General features: G+C 39.5%; 1 protein-coding gene across 1 annotated transcript in view; it reads left to right on the forward strand.

The window, feature by feature from the left end:
• The first annotated feature begins 424 nt into the window (after window positions 1-424).
• Window positions 425-21,087, forward strand: part of LOC134659550 (insulin-degrading enzyme) — a 69,318-nt gene continuing 48,655 nt past the window's right edge. The window contains exons 1-12 of the mRNA XM_063515215.1: window positions 425-842; window positions 1,835-2,014; window positions 2,951-3,039; window positions 3,740-3,825; window positions 4,932-5,053; window positions 5,701-5,870; window positions 7,016-7,138; window positions 9,909-10,111; window positions 11,635-11,720; window positions 15,064-15,178; window positions 16,328-16,465; window positions 18,958-19,079. Of these exons, the coding sequence (XP_063371285.1) occupies window positions 1,869-2,014; window positions 2,951-3,039; window positions 3,740-3,825; window positions 4,932-5,053; window positions 5,701-5,870; window positions 7,016-7,138; window positions 9,909-10,111; window positions 11,635-11,720; window positions 15,064-15,178; window positions 16,328-16,465; window positions 18,958-19,079 (1,400 nt within the window). The 5' untranslated portion in view covers window positions 425-842; window positions 1,835-1,868. The remainder of the gene's footprint in view (window positions 843-1,834; window positions 2,015-2,950; window positions 3,040-3,739; window positions 3,826-4,931; window positions 5,054-5,700; window positions 5,871-7,015; window positions 7,139-9,908; window positions 10,112-11,634; window positions 11,721-15,063; window positions 15,179-16,327; window positions 16,466-18,957; window positions 19,080-21,087) is intronic.

Genomic DNA, 21,087 nt, shown 5'->3' on the forward strand with positions numbered 1-21,087 from the left:
ACGAGCATGATTGTACATTGTAGGCCCCTTAGCTTTGCTTATTCTTATTTAATGTATTGGTATTTAATGGTGACAGCACAAATATCTCTTGAAACAGAAACGATTCAGAATGAAAACCAAATGAAAACAAATAAGGTGACGGCTGTCATTCACGATCCACATTCCACAGATAAAACACAGATGACACGCGTTTTGGAATTATTTGAACACAGTGTTGCTAACCCGCGATTTTTCAAATTTGCCGCCTTTTACTACTGACAAGATTTGGTTGACGGACTTTAGTTGGTCAAACCAATTTGGCAGTAAATAAGAACAAAAAAACTATACTCATCCTTTTCTTTTGGGTGCTAGTACTAGTAGTGAAAAATTGTCTCGTCTGGACTCCACTTATTGCTCATGGCCGGTTTTATTCTCGGCAGAATAGTGATCCCTTTGCCTCATATTCAAACTATGACAGCAAAGAAAACTAAACGAAACGTCACGTCACTGTCAGTTACGTCAGTCAATACTTCCGTTGTCATCGTGATCTGACCACGATATTAATTGTAATAATTATATATTTTAAGTTAAATTATTCAAACTGGCATCGAGAAGAATATTGTTTGTGGGCTACCACAACTTCTCACCGAGCGTGGCATATCGGGCCAGCTGCAATAGGTTATGTTTCGTCCATTCTAACTAGTCTTGGTTTACATCAAAATTTACGCTTTTTTTAGTAAAATTGTTCGTTATTAACCACATGTAGCGCATTGTTTTCACTAAAAAGTCACTATAAACACCCGCGTTGCTTGTGTGTTGTTGTATTACTTAGTTAGCGAAGTATATCCCTATTCCAGATTCAGGTAAGTTTTTTGCTGGTTTGTCCTTGACTATACAGAATAATAGTAATGTAGCGTCACTAACTTATTGATTTGCCCTCGAAATGCATTTCCACTTATTCACATTACTGCTCCTCGTAGGGAAATAATAACTATGATGGGTTTTATATGTGCCATGTTTTTCCCATATATGTACCTATTATGACATCTGGCCGCCTACATGCTTTAGTGACTGAGTCATTGATCAAATATATAATTTTAGAACTATTTTGTAAGTCTTTTTCACATTTTAGTTTATTAATCAGTATACAATTAACAATTTCCAAAGGCAGATGGAAAAGAAACACTTTTTATAAGAGTATAAGAGTATAAACCTGCTAAATCCATTCTTAAAAATGATCTATTTTAAACTTTAAAGTATATACAAGTAGGTACAAAATCCTCTATCTTGAACACACGATAAACCTGCGGCAGTGTCCCTACAGTTAAGGCTCGCAGTGCAAGCAAACCAACATTTTGCTTTAGTTTTTAGGGTTCCGTACCCAAAGGGTAAAAACGGGACCCTATTACTAAGACTCCGCTGTCCGTCCGTCCGTCTGTCACCAGGCTGTATCTCACGAACCGTAATAGACAGTTGAAATTTTCACAGATGATGTATTTCTGTTGCCGCTATAACAACAAATACTAAAAACAGAATAAAATAAAGATTTAAGTGGGGCTCCCATACAAGAAACGTGATTTTTGACCGAAGTTAAGCAACGTTGGGTGGGGTCAGTACTTGGATGGGTGACCGTTTTTTTGCTTGTTTTGCTCTATTTTTTGTTGATGGTGCGGAACCCTCTGTGCGCGAGTCCGACTCGCACTTGGCCGGTTTTTTAATAAGAATTAATTTAATTAATTTAAGTCATAATTAATACAAATTACAATACGTCATAAATAAAATAATATTAATTAAATACACTTGGTCTGTTACCATACATTTACACAGACTGGTTCTAACGTTCCGCTTCTTACAGCTACTGCTTCGTGTTGCGACGCAAGCACTCAAACATGATGTCGGCACAGTGCGCCCCGCGGCAGCCCCCGGGCCGGCTCGGGAGCCCTGGGAACCCCGGAAGCCCCAGCACGCTGGGTCCTGCGGTTACGAAGCGTTATGACGATATAATAAAGTCACAAGAGGATAAGAGAGAGTACAGGTAACGTTTTTGCTGTACTATCGTATTGTTTGTTTAAAATTACTTAGTAGTATCTTCTAAATCAGTGGTTCCTAACCTTTTCAGTCCGGTTACCCCTATGACTAACTAGGGACCTGATTTTACCCCTCCTCCCAATGGTAATAAAAAATAAAACGTACGTTTGTTGTATTGTTAAAATGGGTTAGCTTATTACCCCCGTAAAATACCAGTTTTACCCCCACGGGGGTAATTACCCCCAGGTTAGGAACCAATGTTCTAAATATACGATCGGTTACATTTCATATAATCAGCAATTGAAATAACACGAATTATTGCTAAAAAAAGCAGTTTCATACAAATATAAAAATTGATTTATTTTGACAATCAGTTCTCGTGTGTTTGAAAGCTGAAAAGTTTGAATTTAAGTACCTGCAATACAACATATAAAAACTCGAAAATGCGCGTTTCCCCAGAAAAGACCTAGCTAGATCGATTTTTAGCCCCCGTAAACCCCCATATAGCAAATTTCATCGAAATTGTTAGAGCCGTTTCCGAGATCCCCGAAATATATGCATAAATAAATATTTGCTCGTTTAAAGGTATAAGCGTGGCATTCCACCTGTCCAATATGTTTGTCCAATCGCATGGAGTCTCACTCTTTTTTTCAAGCAAAATGTGAGACAAAACACACATTGGACACCCTAAGTGTAAGGCCTGAGTGGACGCTCTTGTTGGGCGTGCAGCGGGGCGGGGCGTGCGGCGTGCATGTTAAACAAATGCAAGCGTTTAGGAGCGGCCTTAGTGCACGCTGCTCACGTCACGCGTGAGCCCACAGCCACGCTGCACGCCCCGCCGTACCGCTTCGAGCGTCCACTCAGGCCTTACACTAAGATAAGACATCAGCTACTACATATAAATTGACCAAAATGGTACATATAATATATTGTGTTGTTTTAGAGGCCTGGAGCTATCGAACCGATTGAAAGTCCTATTGGTTAGCGACCCCACTACCGATAAGTCTGCCGCCGCGCTCGACGTCAATGTCGGTAAGTTATGCAACTAGGGAACAAATTGAATTATTTTTATGAAAATATTTTGATTTGTTTTTAAGTAGTCACACTATATTTTTAAATTATAAACTGAAATAGATACTATACCACAGAATAAATAATAGTACTAAGTACAGAAGACTCACTCTCTAACAAAACGCGTCTGTTACGATCAGCACAGATATGGCCGCTAGGTGGCGACAGCGCCACGCACGGCTTATGGCTTTCCCCAAAATTGGGGCCGAACGGATGTACTTTTAGCTACCTGTAGCAAAGCGACGAAATCGCGGAGTGAGACACGCCTGACGGTAGTCACACTCTATATTTTTAAATTATAAACTGAAATAGATACTATACACCAAAGAAAATGTGACCAAATCCACCGGTGGCCGGGTGGTCTAGTACAACGGTCGGCAACCTGCGGCCCGTCACAGGGCGGACACGCCATACATCAAAAATGATTTGCGTTTATATGTGTGCGCGGCACGTCTGTACACGCGTCATTGAGTATCTGACGGAATCCTGACATGCTCTCAGTAGAGCGACTTACGCACACATTCATGTCGCGGCCTGTCGCGGGCGAGGTAATCCGAGTCGGGGCGGGGCGGTGCGTGTCCGTTCTGTATGATAATACTATTACTTATTCTGTGCTAGTGGTCTGGTTTAAAGGCATACTTATAATGTTATTAATCTCCAGGTTACTTGAGCGATCCGGAGGAGTTGCCAGGCCTGGCTCATTTTTGCGAGCACATGTTGTTTTTGGGAACAGAAAAATATCCAGAGGTGAGAAAAAAAAAACATAATTTTTTTTAACACGCTTTTATTAGGTCGACCTGTATGTAACTAAACTGTCATTCAATAGAACTTGCTAACTATGTAAACAAACCATACTAAAATTGACACTGAATGTCAATTTACTAGTAACTTTTGTTTACATAAGTTCTATTGAATGACATTTTAACTATGTAATGGAATCTTGCAAGGTAGATTTGATCCACTTACCGGTTTCCGATTGAGCTGAAATTTTGCATACACATGTAAGTCGGGTGACAATGCAATATTATGGTACCATCGAGCTGATCTGATGATGGAGACAGGAGGTGGCCATAGGAACTCTGTGATGAAACAACGCAACCTAATTGTGTTAGGGGTTTTCAGAATTGTCTCGATGAGTATTCGTTGTATGTCGTAAGAAAAGTACAGTCAGCGATAAAAGCGTGTATCAAAAATGAAATTTTTGCCAAAAACTTATTATATTTTAGGGTTACGTACCTCAAAAAGAAAAAACTGAACCCTTATAGGATCACTCGTGCGTCTGTCTATCCGAAACTACTGGGTCTAAAATTTTGAAAAAACTGGATTTTTTCCAAAATCTGTTAATGCCAATTATACTTAATTAAAAGTTTGAAAAGGTCTCGTCAGATCATGTTGCCCCATTTAGAAAAAAGTTAAACAATCTTGAGGTGTATTTTTATTGAAAAACGCTTTTGTAAAATAAGTTACGTCAAATATGTAACAATTATGAATAATATACGATAATTTACATTCTTTTGCTTTCATAAGTAATAATTACTGATTTTTAAAAAGCGTTTCTCAATTAAAAGACACGTCAAGATCGCGTAAGTCTTTTTCTAATCACTACATAGTATAAAACAAAGTCGCTTCCCGCTGTCTGTCCCTGTGTATGCTTAGATCTTTAAAACTACGCAACGGATTATGACGCGTTTTTTTTAAATAGATAGTGTGATTCAAGAGCAAGGTTTATGTATAATTTGTTAACCCGTGCGAAGCTGGGGCGGGTCGCTAGTGCTAAATAAAACGAACTATTATGAACTATAGTCACCAAACATAACACAACAGTAAATACATGTTTTTTTTATATATCGCAGGAAAACGAGTACAACAAGTTCTTGTCCGAGCACGGCGGCTCCTCGAACGCATCTACCTCGTCGGACCACACGACGTACTACTTCGACATTCTACCGGACCACTTGGGCAAATCTCTTGACATGTAAGCGAATACATGAGTATTTATAACCCGTTCAAGCTTGAACTGTTATAAAAAGTTGTATACTTGTACTATTTGGAAGTGCTGCTGGACCACTTGGGCAAATCTCTTGAAATGTAAGCGAATACATGAGTATTTATAGCCCGTTCAAGCTTGAACAGTTATAAAAAATTGTATTCTTGTACTATTTGGAAGTGCTGCTGGACCAATTGGGCAAATCTCTTGACATGTAAGCGAATACATGAGTATTTATAGCCCGTTCAAGCTTGAACAGTTATAAAAAATTGTATTCTTGTACTATTTGGAAGTGCTGCTGGACCACTTGGGCAAATCTCTTGACATGTAAGCGAATACATGGGTATTTATAGCCCGTTCAAGCTTGAACGGTCATAAACAGTTGTATACACGTACCATTTCGATGTGCTGGAAAATTCTTGGATATGAAAGCTAAAACATACTAAGTAGCTTATAGCCCGTATTTAACCTGTGTCACCTACTTGTGTCAAAACTGAAGTTGAACTTTATGCATATGCACGTATGTCATGCTCTGTGGTTAGTGAGGGATTAATCCGTCTTCGGCGTTGGACCTACGGTGCGGATATATCCGTCATTGGCGTCAAAAAGGTAAAACTATGATCTGAAATTTACAGTTTCGCCCAATTCTTCATCGCGCCTCTCTTCACGGAGTCGGCGACCGGCCGCGAGCTGAGCGCGGTCAACTCTGAACACGAGAAGAACACGTCTTCGGACACGTGGCGGCTCGACCAGCTGAACAAGAGCACGGCCGATAAAAAACATCCGTACCACAAGTTTGGCACTGGTAAGATAGATGGCGCTGTTATAGTTTTCTTTCTATTTCTATTTTAATACCCGTATAAAACTATAAAGAGTAGGTAATTTGATTTTGACGTCACATGCTAGTGTTTCATATAAATTCCATAGTAGTAAAATCGTTTTGACAGTTCGAAAAAAGAAACTGATTTGACTAGTAGTCAAATGCCCTAAGTCAAAGGACTGTCTAATTTCACACATAGACAGAGAGGTTCATACATCATACTATATTTGTCTTACACTAGTACTAGCACCCAAAAGAAAAGGATGAGTATAGTTTTCCTGGTTCTTACTGACTGACAAATGGGTTTGATCAACTATATATAGTACTGTCGTGTTCAAGCTTGAACCAATGTAAAATAATACCGTTCACCTTTGAACCACTGTTTTCTGAAATGTTCACGCTTGAACATACAATGACCTGTTTAGTTCAACTTTGTACTGTAAAATTTACATACAGCTCTGTTTAAACTTGAACAATCTGTAAAAAGACTATTGAACTGTTATAATCTAATCTAAAATTTTATTATACTGTGTTCAAGGTCGAACTTAAGCAGCTCGATACAACTTTGAACAGTTAATGTTAAAGCGTGTGTAACTTTGAACAATCCAATTTTTCATTATAGTCTGTCATGTATCCTTTATCAGCCAGCGTTTTTTTACAATTACATCACAATAACGCAGCGGTCGGCAACCTGCGGCCCTGTCACTTACGGCCCGCGAGCCTTCCTGGCTATTCTGTATGTAATATTGACAAACGACAATGTCTGATAAAGTCATAAATATTAACAAAGTACGGCCCGCGTCAACTTCGTTAACTACTATGTGGCCCTTGGCTGCTAAAAGGTTGCCGACCGCTGCTATAACCAGACTGTCCCATAATGCTCCACTGTGAGGGACTATATTCCCCTACAAGCGTGATACAGTGGTACCTGTTAGTTAGCCTATAGTTTGCCTACCACTGTATTATAATAACTGACCTATGTGTAAATTTATAATGTGTATATGTTGTGTTTTATGTATAATGCTTGCTTGTATGTGTTGTAACCCACACTGTAAACCACACGAAATAAATATTTTAGAATTTGTATAACGTGTAAAAGTATAACTTCAATATTATTATTGTTTGAACAGGTAACCGTGAGACGTTAGAAACGACTCCCAAGGCGAAAGGAATAGATGTTCGCAAAGAACTGCTCAAGTTTCACGACACCTGGTACTCTGCCAACATCATGACGCTAGCTGTCATCGGGAAAGGTAGGTAGAGAGGGACAGATGTAGCTAGTAGTGTATGTAAGAAAGGGATAGATGTTCGCAAAGAACTCCTCAAGTTTCACGACACCTGGTACTCTGCCAACATCATGACGCTAGCTGTCATCGGGAAAGGTAGGTAGAGAGGGATAGATGTAGCTAGTAGTGTATGTAAGAAAGGGATAGATGTCCGCAAAGAACTGCTCAAGTTTCACGACACCTGGTACTCTGCCAACATCATGACGCTAGCTGTCATCGGGAAAGGTAGGTAGAGAGGGACAGATGTAGCTAGTAGTGTATGTAAGAAAGGGATAGATGTTCGCAAAGAACTCCTCAAGTTTCACGACACCTGGTACTCTGCCAACATCATGACGCTAGCTGTCATCGGGAAAGGTAGGTAGAGAGGGACAGATGTAGCTAGTAACGTAAGAAAGGGATAGATGTCCGCAAAGAACTGCTCAAGTTTCACGACACCTGGTACTCTGCCAACATCATGACGCTAGCTGTCATCGGGAAAGGTAGGTAGAGAGGGATAGATGTAGCTAGTAGTGTATGTAAGAAAGGGATAGATGTCCGCAAAGAACTGCTCAAGTTTCACGACACCTGGTACTCTGCCAACATCATGACGCTAGCTGTCATCGGGAAAGGTAGGTAGAGAGGGATAGATGTAGCTAGTAGTGTATGTAAGAAAGGGATAGATGTCCCCGCACTCCTCAAGTTTCACGACACCTGGTACTCTGCCAACATCATGACGCTAGCTGTCATCGGGAAAGGTGGGTAGAGAGGGGTAGATGTAGCTAGTAGTGTATGTAAGAAAGGGATAGATGTCCCCGCACTCCTCAAGTTTCACGACACCTGGTACTCTGCCAACATCATGACGCTAGCTGTCATCGGGAAAGGTGGGTAGAGAGGGGTAGATGTAGCTAGTAGTGTATGTAAGAAAGGGATAGATGTCCCCGCACTCCTCAAGTTTCACGACACCTGGTACTCTGCCAACATCATGACGCTAGCTGTCATCGGGAAAGGTAGGTAGAGAGGGATAGATGTAGCTAGTAGTGTATGTAAGAAAGGGATAGATGTCCCCGCACTCCTCAAGTTTCACGACACCTGGTACTCTGCCAACATCATGACGCTAGCTGTCATCGGGAAAGGTGGGTAGAGAGGGGTAGATGTAGCTAGTAGTGTATGTAAGAAAGGGATAGATGTCCCCGCACTCCTCAAGTTTCACGACACCTGGTACTCTGCCAACATCATGACGCTAGCTGTCATCGGGAAAGGTAGGTAGAGAGGGATAGATGTAGCTAGTAGTGTATGTAAGAAAGGGATAGATGTCCCCGCACTCCTCAAGTTTCACGACACCTGGTACTCTGCCAACATCATGACGCTAGCTGTCATCGGGAAAGGTAGTTAGAGAGGGATAGATGTAGCTAGTAGTGTATGTAAGAAAGGGATAGATGTCCGCAAAGAACTGCTCAAGTTTCACGACACCTGGTACTCTGCCAACATCATGACGCTAGCTGTCATCGGGAAAGGTAGGTAGAGAGGGATAGATGTAGCTAGTAGCGTAAGAAAGGGATAGATGTCCGCAAAGAACTCCTGAAGTTTCACGACACCTGGTACTCTGCCAACATCACTACAGATTACCTATACGAGTTGAGTATAATAGTACAGTCAGCAGCAGAAATTGCTATGCGGGCGAGATGTTCAAAATTACCTTGACACGCTCTTATTCTCTTACCAATAAAGTCGTGTCAAGATCATTGTGAACACCTCGCCCGCTTAGCAACTTCTGCTGCTCACTGTACATTACGACACAAGGGCGAAAAAAAGGATATTTGCAGCGAGTGGTCACTATCGTTGTCGTGAATTAATAGGGATGATGACACATGTTGAAATTTATAACAAAATCTAGTAAAATAGATAGCAAATGAGCAATTTGTCACAATAATGTGGATATTTAAAAAAAATGGAAATATTACAAAAATATTTATAAATTTTTTTACTTTCAAAAACGAAATAAGTAAGGGTACCATTCGATTCCTTATATTTTATCCAAAAAAATATTGTACAGCAACTATATACATAAACGCAATATTTCACCGACAAAAATGCAATTTTCTTGTTTTGTTCATATTACAAGATGCGATCTCAGTGACTTTGACGTCACGTTCACATATCGATTTGTATGGGGCGTTTCGCGAGTGAAGTGCGACTGTCGGACTTTGACTATAATTTCTGACTTTTGTATTGCTTTAACGCAATGGGTCCCATATAGACATTTGATTCTGAAAACAAACCCGATCGATTGATACCATAAATGAAAATTTGTCCTCTAGCCTATTGTCAAATTTCTTATAATTTATGTATGTCTTAGTCTTTTTTTTTATTCGGTGGACTGGAATGACATTTCATAATATGAACATAAAATAACATTTCATAATGTTAAGTGTCGTTTTGTTCTTGCGGATGAAAAAATAGACTTTGTTTATCTATCACAAAAAATTTTTGAAGTGAAAACTCCTTTAGCGGCGCTGTGCACTTTTTGTGATGGGGAAAAAATGTTAAATTCGCGAGAGCGTAAGACGTAAGACGTCATTGAGTTTTCACTTCTGTTGGCACTCCCGGAGTGCAACCCGTTGTTTTTTTTTATGTAAAAATGTATCCACGAATGTAGTGTCGATACAAATCCGATAGGGTTTCACGACACTTTTTTTTTTTGAAAAAAAAAAAAATCCGTGTCATATTTTGCACCAACAATATTCATTGTCTTTTTTAGAATCTCTAGACGAGCTAGAAGCGATGGTGGTGCCCCTATTCTCAGCGGTGGCAGATACCTCGGTGGTGGCCCCGTCGTGGCCGGAGCACCCTTTTCCTCCGGAACTACGCAGAAAGCGCGCCTACTGTCTGCCTGTCAAGGATCTCAGAAACTTGTCTATCGACTTCCCGATACCTGACACTAGGAAGTATTATAAGAGCGGGGTGAGTATTTTAAAACAATATTTTTTAGCGTTGAGTGTTCCGTACCCAAACGGTAAAATCCCAGGTACCCAAAGGGTTCTATTGACATTTATTTTGATTTAATTGTTTAATTCAGTATTAGACATAAGTAAGTAAGTAAGTAAATACACTTTATTGCACCACAAAGAAAAATACAATAACAGATTTACAGTGTAAATAAAGGTAGCAACATTAGACATAATTTGTTTGGCTTTGGATGAGGCCTTGGTGGCTCAGATGGCAGAGCGCTGGAGTATCGATCCAGAGGCCGTGAGTTCAAGTCTCACAAAAGACAGTAAATTTTCCACTTATAAATTAAATTTGTTATAAACTAGCGACCCGCCCCGGCTTCGCACGAATTTACACAAAACCTTTACAAATTATACACCAAAACCTTCCTCAAGAATCACTCTATTAATTTGTAGGTGAAAACCGCATGAAAATCCGTACAGTAGTTTTTGAGTTTATCGCGAACATACTGACAGACAGACGCGGCAGGGGACTTTGTTTTATATAATATGTATTGATGATTGATTAAGAGCCCATCAACGTGCACACTAGCGCCACTGCTAAATAATAGTGATTATTTAAATTTAACGAAATATATTTAAATAAGGGGGCCGCTACGTACTGTATCTTGTATTAAAGTACCTTTTGAATACATCAAACTAGTTTCTATGTTGCTGGATTCGTCAATCTATGCGTCCAAAGTTATAACGGCCGTTTTTGTTTTGAGTTTATAGATTGACGAATCCAGCAACATAGAAACTAGTTTGATGTATTCAAAAGGTACTTTAATACAAGATACAGTACGTAGCGGCCCCCTTTTTTAGGGTTCCGTACCCAAAGGGTAAAAACGGGACCCTATTACTAAGACTCCGCTGTCCGTCCGTCCGTCCGTCCGTCTGTCACCAGGCTGTATCTCACGAACCGTGATAGCTAGACAAGACAGTTGAAATTTTCACAGATGATGTATTTCTGTTGCCGCTATAACAACAAATACTAAAAACAGAATAAAATAAAGATTTAAGTGGGGCTCCCATACAACAAACGTGATTTTTGACCGAAGTTAAGCAACGTCGGGCGGGGTCAGTACTTGGATGGGTGACAGTTTTTTTGCTTGTTTTGCTCCATTTTTTGTTGATGGTGCGGAACCCTCCGTGCGCGAGTCCGACTCGCACTTGGCCGGGTTTTTTTAATATATTTCGTTAAATTTAAATAATCACGATTATTTAGCAGTGGCAGGGATCGGAACCGGTTTTTTGCAAAAACATAGAAATAACCATATTTTTCGAATTATTTTATACTCGAAATGTAGGACTCAGTTGTGTTTTTAGGTTACGACTTCGTATTATTAGATTGCCCAATTAGAAATGAAGTAATTAGCAAAGAACGAAAAAATACCGTTTCCGTTCCCATACAAAAAATACCGGTATCCGATCCCTGAGCAGTGGCGCTAGTGTGCACGTTGATGGGCTCTTAAAATAAACCACTTGTTTCCGTAGCCAGGCCACTACCTGTCACACTTGCTCGGCCACGAGGGTCCGGGGAGCTTGCTCGCAGAACTAAAAGCCAGAGGATGGTGCAATAGGTACGTACAAGCTGTGCTCAGGCAGGCACAATCGGTTGCGTCGTTCAAGGCATAGAGAAAAAATACATAGAGTGCTCACTCCATACATCAGTTTTAGTACCAAAAAGACTATTAGCATCTAGCATCGAGTAGCGGAACTGTCAGTACTGCTACTTGACAATAGATGTAGCCACCGACCGGAAAGTCTTATGCTGTTGAGATAAGACTTTCCGGTCGGTGCTACATCTATTGTCAAGTAGCAGTACTGATAGTTCCGCTACTCGATGCTAGATGTAGACACTGAAATTAATAGTCTGAACTGATGTATGGAGTGAGCACTCCATGTATTTTTTTCTCTATGTTCAAGGAAAGGTTAAAGAAGCTATGGCTATCTGATCTGACTGATTAATTTGTCTATATTTCTATTGTATAGTTGCTTTATATCTTTCTAATTCTTTCCAATTTTTTGTGTATTTTCCCCATTCCTTTTTGTGTAATATATGTATGTTTATCCTATACATTTTGTATGTATTTATATCCTTTATCTTTCTGGTACCTTGTTGTACATTTTGCTGCATTTGTCACCCTCTTTTCACTTTCTCCTCTCATCTACTCAAAGGTTAACTGGAAGAGATCCCTCAAAGGGATAAGTTCGCCTTTGTACTTCTTACTAATTGTATGTTATTTTTAATATGTCTTTTTGTACAATAAAGAGTTTACTACTACTACTACTACTACTTTTTGAAGTAAGCTCCTTCCATATTAAAAAAAAACCACGGGTTGCACTCAGGAGTGCCGGCAGAAGTGAAAACTCAATTACTATTGCAAAATGCACTATGTATAATTGAGGTTAACGCCATCTAGCGTTAGCGTTAATTACTTGAAACCGCTAAGCACATCACTGTCAGTACTCGAGTTATATTAATACCAGTTAGAGCGAAACTCACTAGATGGCATTTAAATCAATAAAGAAAAACTCAATGACATTACATGTAACAGTTTTTCATGTAATATCATTGAGTTTTCCTAAATGAGTGGCCATCTAAATCTTACTGTCACGTAATCGTCTTACGCTGTCTCGAGTTTAACATTTTTCCCCACCTCAAAAAGTGCATAGCGCCGCTAAAGAAGTTTTCACTTCAAAAATAGTAATAATATAAAATACTAAGAATATATATGAATTATACGCGATTCCTGTTTTCATCATCTTCCTCGCGTTGTCCCGGCATTTTGCCACGGCTCATGGGAGCCTGGGGTCCGCTTGGCAACTAATCCCATTGGCGTGGGCACTAGTTTTTACGAAAGCGACTGCCATCTGACCTTCCAACCCAGAGGGTAAACTAGGCCCTTATTGGGATTAGTCCGGTTTCCTCACGATGTTTTCCTTCACCGAAAAGCGACTGGTAAATATCAAATGATATTTCGTACATAAGTTCCGAAAAACTCATTGGTACGCCGGGGTTCGAACCCGCGACCTCCGGATTGCAAGTCGCACGCTCTTACCGCTAGGCCACCAGCGCTTCTGTAACATCATAGAGAAAAAAATACATAGAGTGCTCACTCCATACATCAGTTCAGACTATTAATTTCAGTGTCTACATCTAGCATCGAGTAGCGGAACTATCAGTACTGCTACTTGACAATAGATGTAACACCGACCGGAAAGTGTTATCTCAACAGCATAAGACTTTCCGGTCGATGGCGACATCTATTGTCAAGTAGCAGTACTGATAGTTCCGCTACTCGATGCTAGATGCTAATAGTCTTTTTGGTACTAAAACTGATGTATGGAGTGAGCACTCTATGTATTTTTTTCTCTATGGTAACATTCAATAATAAGTTATACAAATAGTCGACATCTAACGTCAAGTAGTGGAACTATCAGTACCGCTACTCGACACCAGATATCACAAGTGTCGCTGACGAAAAATGTACTACTAAAACAATTTACAACTAATATTACAAGCACAAGGAGTTGAAAATAGAGTTTCGGTTAATCCGATTACAATATTAGGTGAAAATTGTTGAGCATTAGAGTTTTCGTCCGTCGCGACATCTATTGTCAACTAGCAGTACTGATAAATTCCGCTACCTGACGCTAGATGTCGACTATTAAAAGCTTTTATTTAGTTTTACCTGTCCCGTTGTCTGTCTGTCTGTCGATCTGTAATCAAATCTTGCAAGTTAAATTTGATCCACTTCCCGGTTTCCGATTGAGCTGAAATTTTGCATACACATGTAAGTCGGGTGACAATGCAATATTATGGTACCATCGAGCTGATCTGATGATGGAGACAGGAGGTGGCCATAGGAACTCTGTGATGAAACAACGCAACCGAATTGTGTTTGGGGTTTTTAGAATTGTCTCGATGATTATTAGTTGTCTGTCGTAAGAAAAGTACAGTCAGCGATGAAAGCTTGTACCAAAACTGAAATTTTTGCCAAAAAAAATTTGTATAATGTTGTCTGCAAGAGATAGCTCTTTAGCGATGAGGCCGCCTGTTGTTTACCTCTGTCTTCATGTATTATTTGTGTTTCCATGTACATTTATTCTGAGGTTGTGCAATAAAGACGACCGGTCTGGCCTAGTGGGTAGTGACCCTGCCTGTGAAGCCGCGGTCCTGGGTTCGAATCCCAGTAAGGGCATTTATTTGTGTGATGAGCACAGATATTTGTTCCTGAGTCATGGTTGTTTTCTATGTATTTTTTGTATATTATATATATCGTTGTCTGAGTACCCACAACACAAGCTTTCTTGAGCTTACCGTGGGGCTTAGTCAATTTGTGTAATAATGTCCTATAATATTTATTATTTATTATACTCTTTATTTACTTATCTTCTTAGCTTAGGTTTTTTTTGCAATATGAATATAAAAGTAAAATAAAAAACACTTACAAAACAATAAAAAATACATATAAACACATTATAAAAAACCTAACCTAGGGTGCCGCCAGCAGCGGGGCAAGGCCCAAGCTGCCGGTGGTCAGGGCTGCAGAGAGAGGAACCGGCGGACTATCCGCGCCGTGTCCAAGATCACCGCCTTCTGCATCTGGCCCTTGATCCAACCACCTAGCGAGAGTCTCTCAAGGTGTTGGTCGAGACTCTTCGCTATTAGACCGTTCGCTGAAACGACTATCGGGACAATGATCGTCGAATCAACATCCCACATGGCGGTTATCTCGTGAGCCAAGTCTAGGTACTTAGTAGACTTGTCCTTCTCGGCTTTCACGAGATTCTCATCATGGGGGATGGTGATGTCAACGAGCACGGCCCGGCGTTGCGCTCGATCTATTATCACAATGTCATTTATTATTATTATTATTAAAGAGGATTTGTATTGTATTGTATTGTATAATGTTACAGTTTGGTGGGCGGGACACGCATCGGCGCTCGTGGGTTCGGATTCTTCGGCGTGCAAGTCGATCTAACCGAGGAGGGGGTTGAGCATATAGACGACATCGTGGCTCTAGTGTTCCAGGTGAGCTGTAGCCTCTAGATATGCGCGAAACAGTGCTTCAACAAGCAACAACGGTTGCACTCCGGGAGTGCCGATAGAAGTGAAAACTCACCTCACTGTGGTACCGACGCCCGGTAACACGATACATACGTTTAGCGGAGGTATTCTATTTATTTATTATATATTATTATCATTCTCAAATAAGATCACACTTTTTCTTTAACATGTTTATTTACATACTGCCATGACAACGTCAAATTATTTGAACATAGGTAAAGAGTCTTGAAAAGGAGTCCGCAACATAAATGTCAAATAACATTGAGTTATTCTTTATTGATTTTTAATCCCATTTAAATTATAAGTGGCCACCTTACGGGGCTTACGGTCACGTGATCGCCTTACGCCCCTTACGGTCACGTGATTGCCTAACACTGTCTCGAGTTTAACATTTTTTCCCTTTATCATTATCACTTCCATGCTCACTCCATATATCCGTTTTCTTAACAAAACGCTCATTATTCGTAGTCGACATCTTGCTTCAAGTAGCGGATTTATCATTACTGTTACTCGACAATAGATGTCACGACGAACGAAAACTAATCAACAATTTTCAGCTAATACTCGATAGCAAGAGGGGGATTCGATTTAAACCGTAAAATGACCTTAATATACAAATACAAAAAATAAATACAAAATTCTTTATTTCAAAAAAATACACATATTTATGATGCAAGGGATGGAGCTACCCTGTAAGCAAAAATATGCCCGTGTTGGGTAACACCGCTCTTCCCTATGTAACATAATGTACTTAGGTATACAATTAAATTAAACTAAACTAATTAATTACACAAAAATAACAGTACACAGTATTACAACGGAAATACAAAGGAAGCACTACTTTTTTTACCTAAACTAAAACTAAGTCTATGTACCTACGGAGGTAAGGTAATGCTAAGGTCTATGCTAATTTTAATTCATAAACAATTAAATTTATGGGTTCTTCTGTGTGTGTGTGTGTGTGTGTGTGTGTGTGTGTGTGTGTGTGTGTGTGTGTGTGTATGTGTGTGTGTGTGTGTGTGTGTGTGGGTGTGTGTGGGTGGGTGTGTGGGTGGGTTCGTGTGGGTGTGTGTCGAGCGAATATATTTCTCATCCTGTCTTTTCTTTTGACAGTACATAGCCATGCTCCGCGAGACGAAGCCCCAGCGCTGGGTGTGGGAGGAGCAGCGAGACCTGATGGCGATGGAGTTCCGCTTCAAAGACGCACAGGAACCCAGGTCTTTGGTCACCTCGCACGTCGGTCTTTTACATGTAAGTACCTTGGAAAAAAAACCTAGTCAGGAGAAAATAAGGTTTACTGTTGATTAACTGTGTTATCGATAAAGTCCTCAAAGACTCGCAGGAACCCAGGTCTCTGGTCACCTCACACGTCGGTCTTTTACATGTAAGTACCTTGAAAAAAAAACCTAGTCAGGAGAAAATAAGGTTTACTGTTGATTAACTGTGTTATAAAGTCCTCAAAGACTCGCAGGAACCCAGGTCTCTGGTCACCTCTCACGTCGGTCTTTTACATGTAAGTACCTTGGAAAAAAAACCTAGCCAGGAGAAAATAAGGTTTACTGTTGATTAACTGTGTAATCGATGAGATCCTCAAAGACGCAAGGAACCCAGGTCTTTGGTCACCTCTCACGTCGGTCTTTTACATGTAAGTACCTTGGAAAAAAAACCTAGTCAGGAGAAAATAAGGTTTACTGTTGATTAACTGTGTTATCGATAAAGTCCTCAAAGACTTGCAGGAACCCAGGTCTCTGGTCACCTCGCACGTCGGACTTTTACATGTGAGTACCTTGGAAAATAGACCATGTCATGAGCAAATAAGGTTTACTATTGATTAATTGTGTAATCGATAAGATTCTCAAAGACGCACAGGAACCCAGGTCACCTCACACGTCGGTCTTTTACATGTAAATACCTTGGAAAAAAAACCTAGTCAGGAGAGAATAAGGTTTACTGTTGATTAACTGCGTTATCGATAAAGTCCTCAAAGACTCGCAGGAACCCAGGTCTCTGGTCACCTCACACGTCGGTCTTTTACATGTGAGTACCTTGGAAAATAGACCATGTCATGAGCAAATAAGGTTTACTATTGATTAATTGTGTAATCGATAAGCTCCTCAAAGACGCACAGGAACCCAGGTCTCTGGTCACCTCTCACGTCGGTCTTTTACATGTGAGTACCTTGGAAAATAGACCTTGTCATGAGCAAATAAGGTTTACTATTGATTAACTGTGTAATCGATAAGATCCTCAAAGACGCACAGGAACCAAGGTCTCTGGTCACCTCTCACGTCGGTCTTTTACATGTGAGTACCTTGGAAAATAGACCTTGTCATGAGCAAATAAGGTTTACTATTGATTAACTGTGTAATCGATAAGATCCTCAAAGACGCACAGGAACCAAGGTCTCTGGTCACCTCACACGTCGGACTTTTACATGTGAGTACCTTAGAAAATAGACCTTGTCATGAGCAAATAAGGTTTACTATTGATTAATTATGTAATCGATAAAATCCTCAAAGACGCAAGGAACCCAGGTCTTTGGTCACCTCACACGTCGGTCTTTTACATGTGAGTACCTTGGAAAATAGACCTTGTCATGATCAAATAAGGTTTACTATTGATTAATTATGTAATCGATAAAATCCTCAAAGACGCAAGGAACCCAGGTCTTTGGTCACCTCACACGTCGGTCTTTTACATGTGAGTACCTTGGAAAATAGACCTTGTCATGATCAAATAAGGTTTACTATTGATTAATTATGTAATCGATAAAATCCTCAAAGACGCAAGGAACCCAGGTCTTTGGTCACCTCACACGTCGGTCTTTTACATGTGAGTACCTTGGAAAATAGACCTTGTTCTGAGCAAATAAGGTTTACTATTGATTAACAGTGTAACGATAAGATCCTCAAAGACGCACAGGAACCCAGATCTAGCCTCACCTTTATATGCTTAATTGTTGTTGACTAGCGACCCGCCCGGCTTCGCGCGTTACACAAAATCTTAACAAATTATACACCTAAATTTCCCCAAGAATCACTCTATTGATAGGTGAAAACCGCATGAAAATCCGTTCAGTAGTTTTTGAGTTTATCGCGAACATACAGACGCTGTGGGGGACTTTGTTTTATAACATGTGACATTATTATTTATTACAAAAAAGTTATACAGCATAACAGTTATAAACTAAAGCACTGTACATTAGGGATGATGACACATGTTGAATTTTATAACAAAATCTAGTAAAATAGATAGCAAACGAGCAATTTATCAAAATAATGTGGATATTAAAATAAAATATTGAAAAATTACAAAATTACAGGACCTGAAAGTTTCAAAATTTAAGTTTTTTTTTAACTTCCAAAAACGATAAAAGTAAGGGTAACATTCTATTCCTTACATTTCATCCAAAAAAATATTGTATAGCAACTATATACATAAACGCAATATTTCACCGACAAAAACGCAATTTTCTTGTTTTGTCCATACTACAAGATGGGCGATGACGTCACGGCCTCTGGCCGTTTTGTATAGGGCGTTTCGCGATTGAAGTGCGACTGTCGGACTTTGACTACAATTTCTGACTTTTGTGTTACTTTAATGCAATGGGTCCCATATAGACATTTGATCCTAAAAACAAACCCGATCGAATGATACCATAAAAAAAATTAGTCATGTAGCCTATTCAAAATACAATTAAAGATTTAAATATATGATTATAAATAAATTATTTTCTGTTCCAGGAATTCCCTATGGATGATGTCCTGAGCGCATATTATCTACTGACGGAATGGAAACCGGAACTGGTCGACGAGCTGTTGGCTATGTTGACGGCCGAAAACGTGCGCGTCGGTATAGTAGCGAAGTAAGTAATATTCTAATACGGACTGTAGGGTCAAGGAGGGAACAGTGGCGCGGTAGAAATCGGCCGGGTACAGTGGCTCACTTCAACATAAATTCAACACGAGAGAGGCGATATTTGGGCGACTGAGCCACTGTTTGAGCTGAGCCACTGTTTCCGCCTTGACTCTATTCACTCGTCGAGAGTCTTGTCACCGCTCCTACCCAATCGGAAAACAGCTAGACGGGACGAGGAAGCAATATGTACAGTAATAGAAAAAAATACATAGAGTGCTCACTCCATACATCAGTTTTAGTACCAAAAAGACTATTAGCATCTAGCATCGAGTAGCGGAACTATCAGTACTGCTACTTGACAATAGATGTCGCCACCGACCGGAAAGTCTTATGCTGTTGAGTATAACACTTTCCGGTCGGTGCTACATCTATTGTCAAGTAGCAGTACTGATAGTTCCGCTACTCGATGCTAGATGTAGACACTGAAATTAATAGTCTGAACTGATGTATGGAGTGAGCACTCTATGTATTTTTTTCTCTATGGTACAGTCGACGTCAAAGATATGTGTACACTTTTGCACCTTACTCCTTTGTAATAAAGCTTTGTAAGTTTTTGATGGGATTTTAATTTTAAGGTTAAATTTTAATTTTGTATTAATTGTGATTTTAATTTTGATTTTTATTTTATTTTATGTTTTAATTGAAATATGGGTTTTTTGAATTGAAGACCTGTAATAAATGTTTTTTTTTTCTTTTAAAGCGAAAAATGTAAATATATCTTTGAAGCCAACTGTACACACTCGTTCTCGGCCTGTCTAGGGGTATCTCGCTGAGTGTGTACCTACAGCCGGCATAATATAGATGAACCATAGCATTTAAGATGACACCCAAAGTAATCTAATGACCAGTGATCGTTAATTTTCCAGCAATTTTGGTGCAGCATTGTTGGTTAAAAGCATCTGTATGTCGTGCTCTAGGTGGAATAGATAATTAGGGTTAATAACAGTAATATTAACCTTAACCAATCCTCTCCCTAGAAAATAAAACCGGCCAAGTCGAGTCGGACTCGCGTTCCAAGGGCTCCGTACATTAAGTCCGACTCACACTTGACTGCACATTTTTAATAGATTTTCCTGTCATTTATAGGTAAAGAACTATTTTGTTTTTTTTTTAATTTTAGACCCAGTAGTTTCGGAGATAAGGGGGAGTAATGGTCATTTTTTCCCTATTTTCTTGAATAACTGCTAAACTATTAATTCTAAAATTATAAAATATATATATTTGAGATTCTTACAATGAGTTTTTTTCATTTTATATGTAACACAATATAGTTTGAAACGCTTTATTTTAAATTTTCTCATTTACATTCAAAAATGGCCTCCATATTTAAAATTCATTTATTTACGTTACACGTCCATCTTTGGGTCACAACACAAACTTACATATGTGTGCCAAATTTCAACTTAATTGGTCCAGTAGTTTCGGAAAAAATAGGCTGTGACAGACGGACGGACAGACAGACGCACGAGTGATCCTATTAGGGTTCCGTTTTTTCCTTTTGAGGTACGGAACCCTAAAAATTTAAGAAAATCCTTTATTTTTACTATGCTGCACCAAAATTGCTGGAAAATTAACGATCACTGCTAATGACGCAGTGCACAAAAATAAAAGTAAAACTTTGCACCATTACATTTTTTTTCACTGATTTTTGTTGATGTGATCTTGGTCCTGGCAGAATACCAGTGCTTCTCCATTCGAATGGGTGAAGCGTAATACTGAGCCAGAACCCTTTTGTTTTGCCGCGATGCACACAGCATTTATTTGTATGAAAAGTGTTTTTATGTATGTTTTCTTTCTTTTTCTATTTTGTAAAAATCTGTGTGACTATTATCTGTCTTTGTAATTTTCCATTTTACTCTGGATTGTTTTTTGTATGTCATTGTTGTAACTTTGAATATCTTGTGTGTATTGTGGCAAACAAATAATAGTTATTTGTACAACAAGAGATCAAAGTT

The sequence above is a fragment of the Cydia amplana genome, chromosome 25 (assembly GCF_948474715.1).
Source record: "Cydia amplana chromosome 25, ilCydAmpl1.1, whole genome shotgun sequence".
Lineage (NCBI taxonomy): Eukaryota > Metazoa > Arthropoda > Insecta > Lepidoptera > Tortricidae > Cydia > Cydia amplana.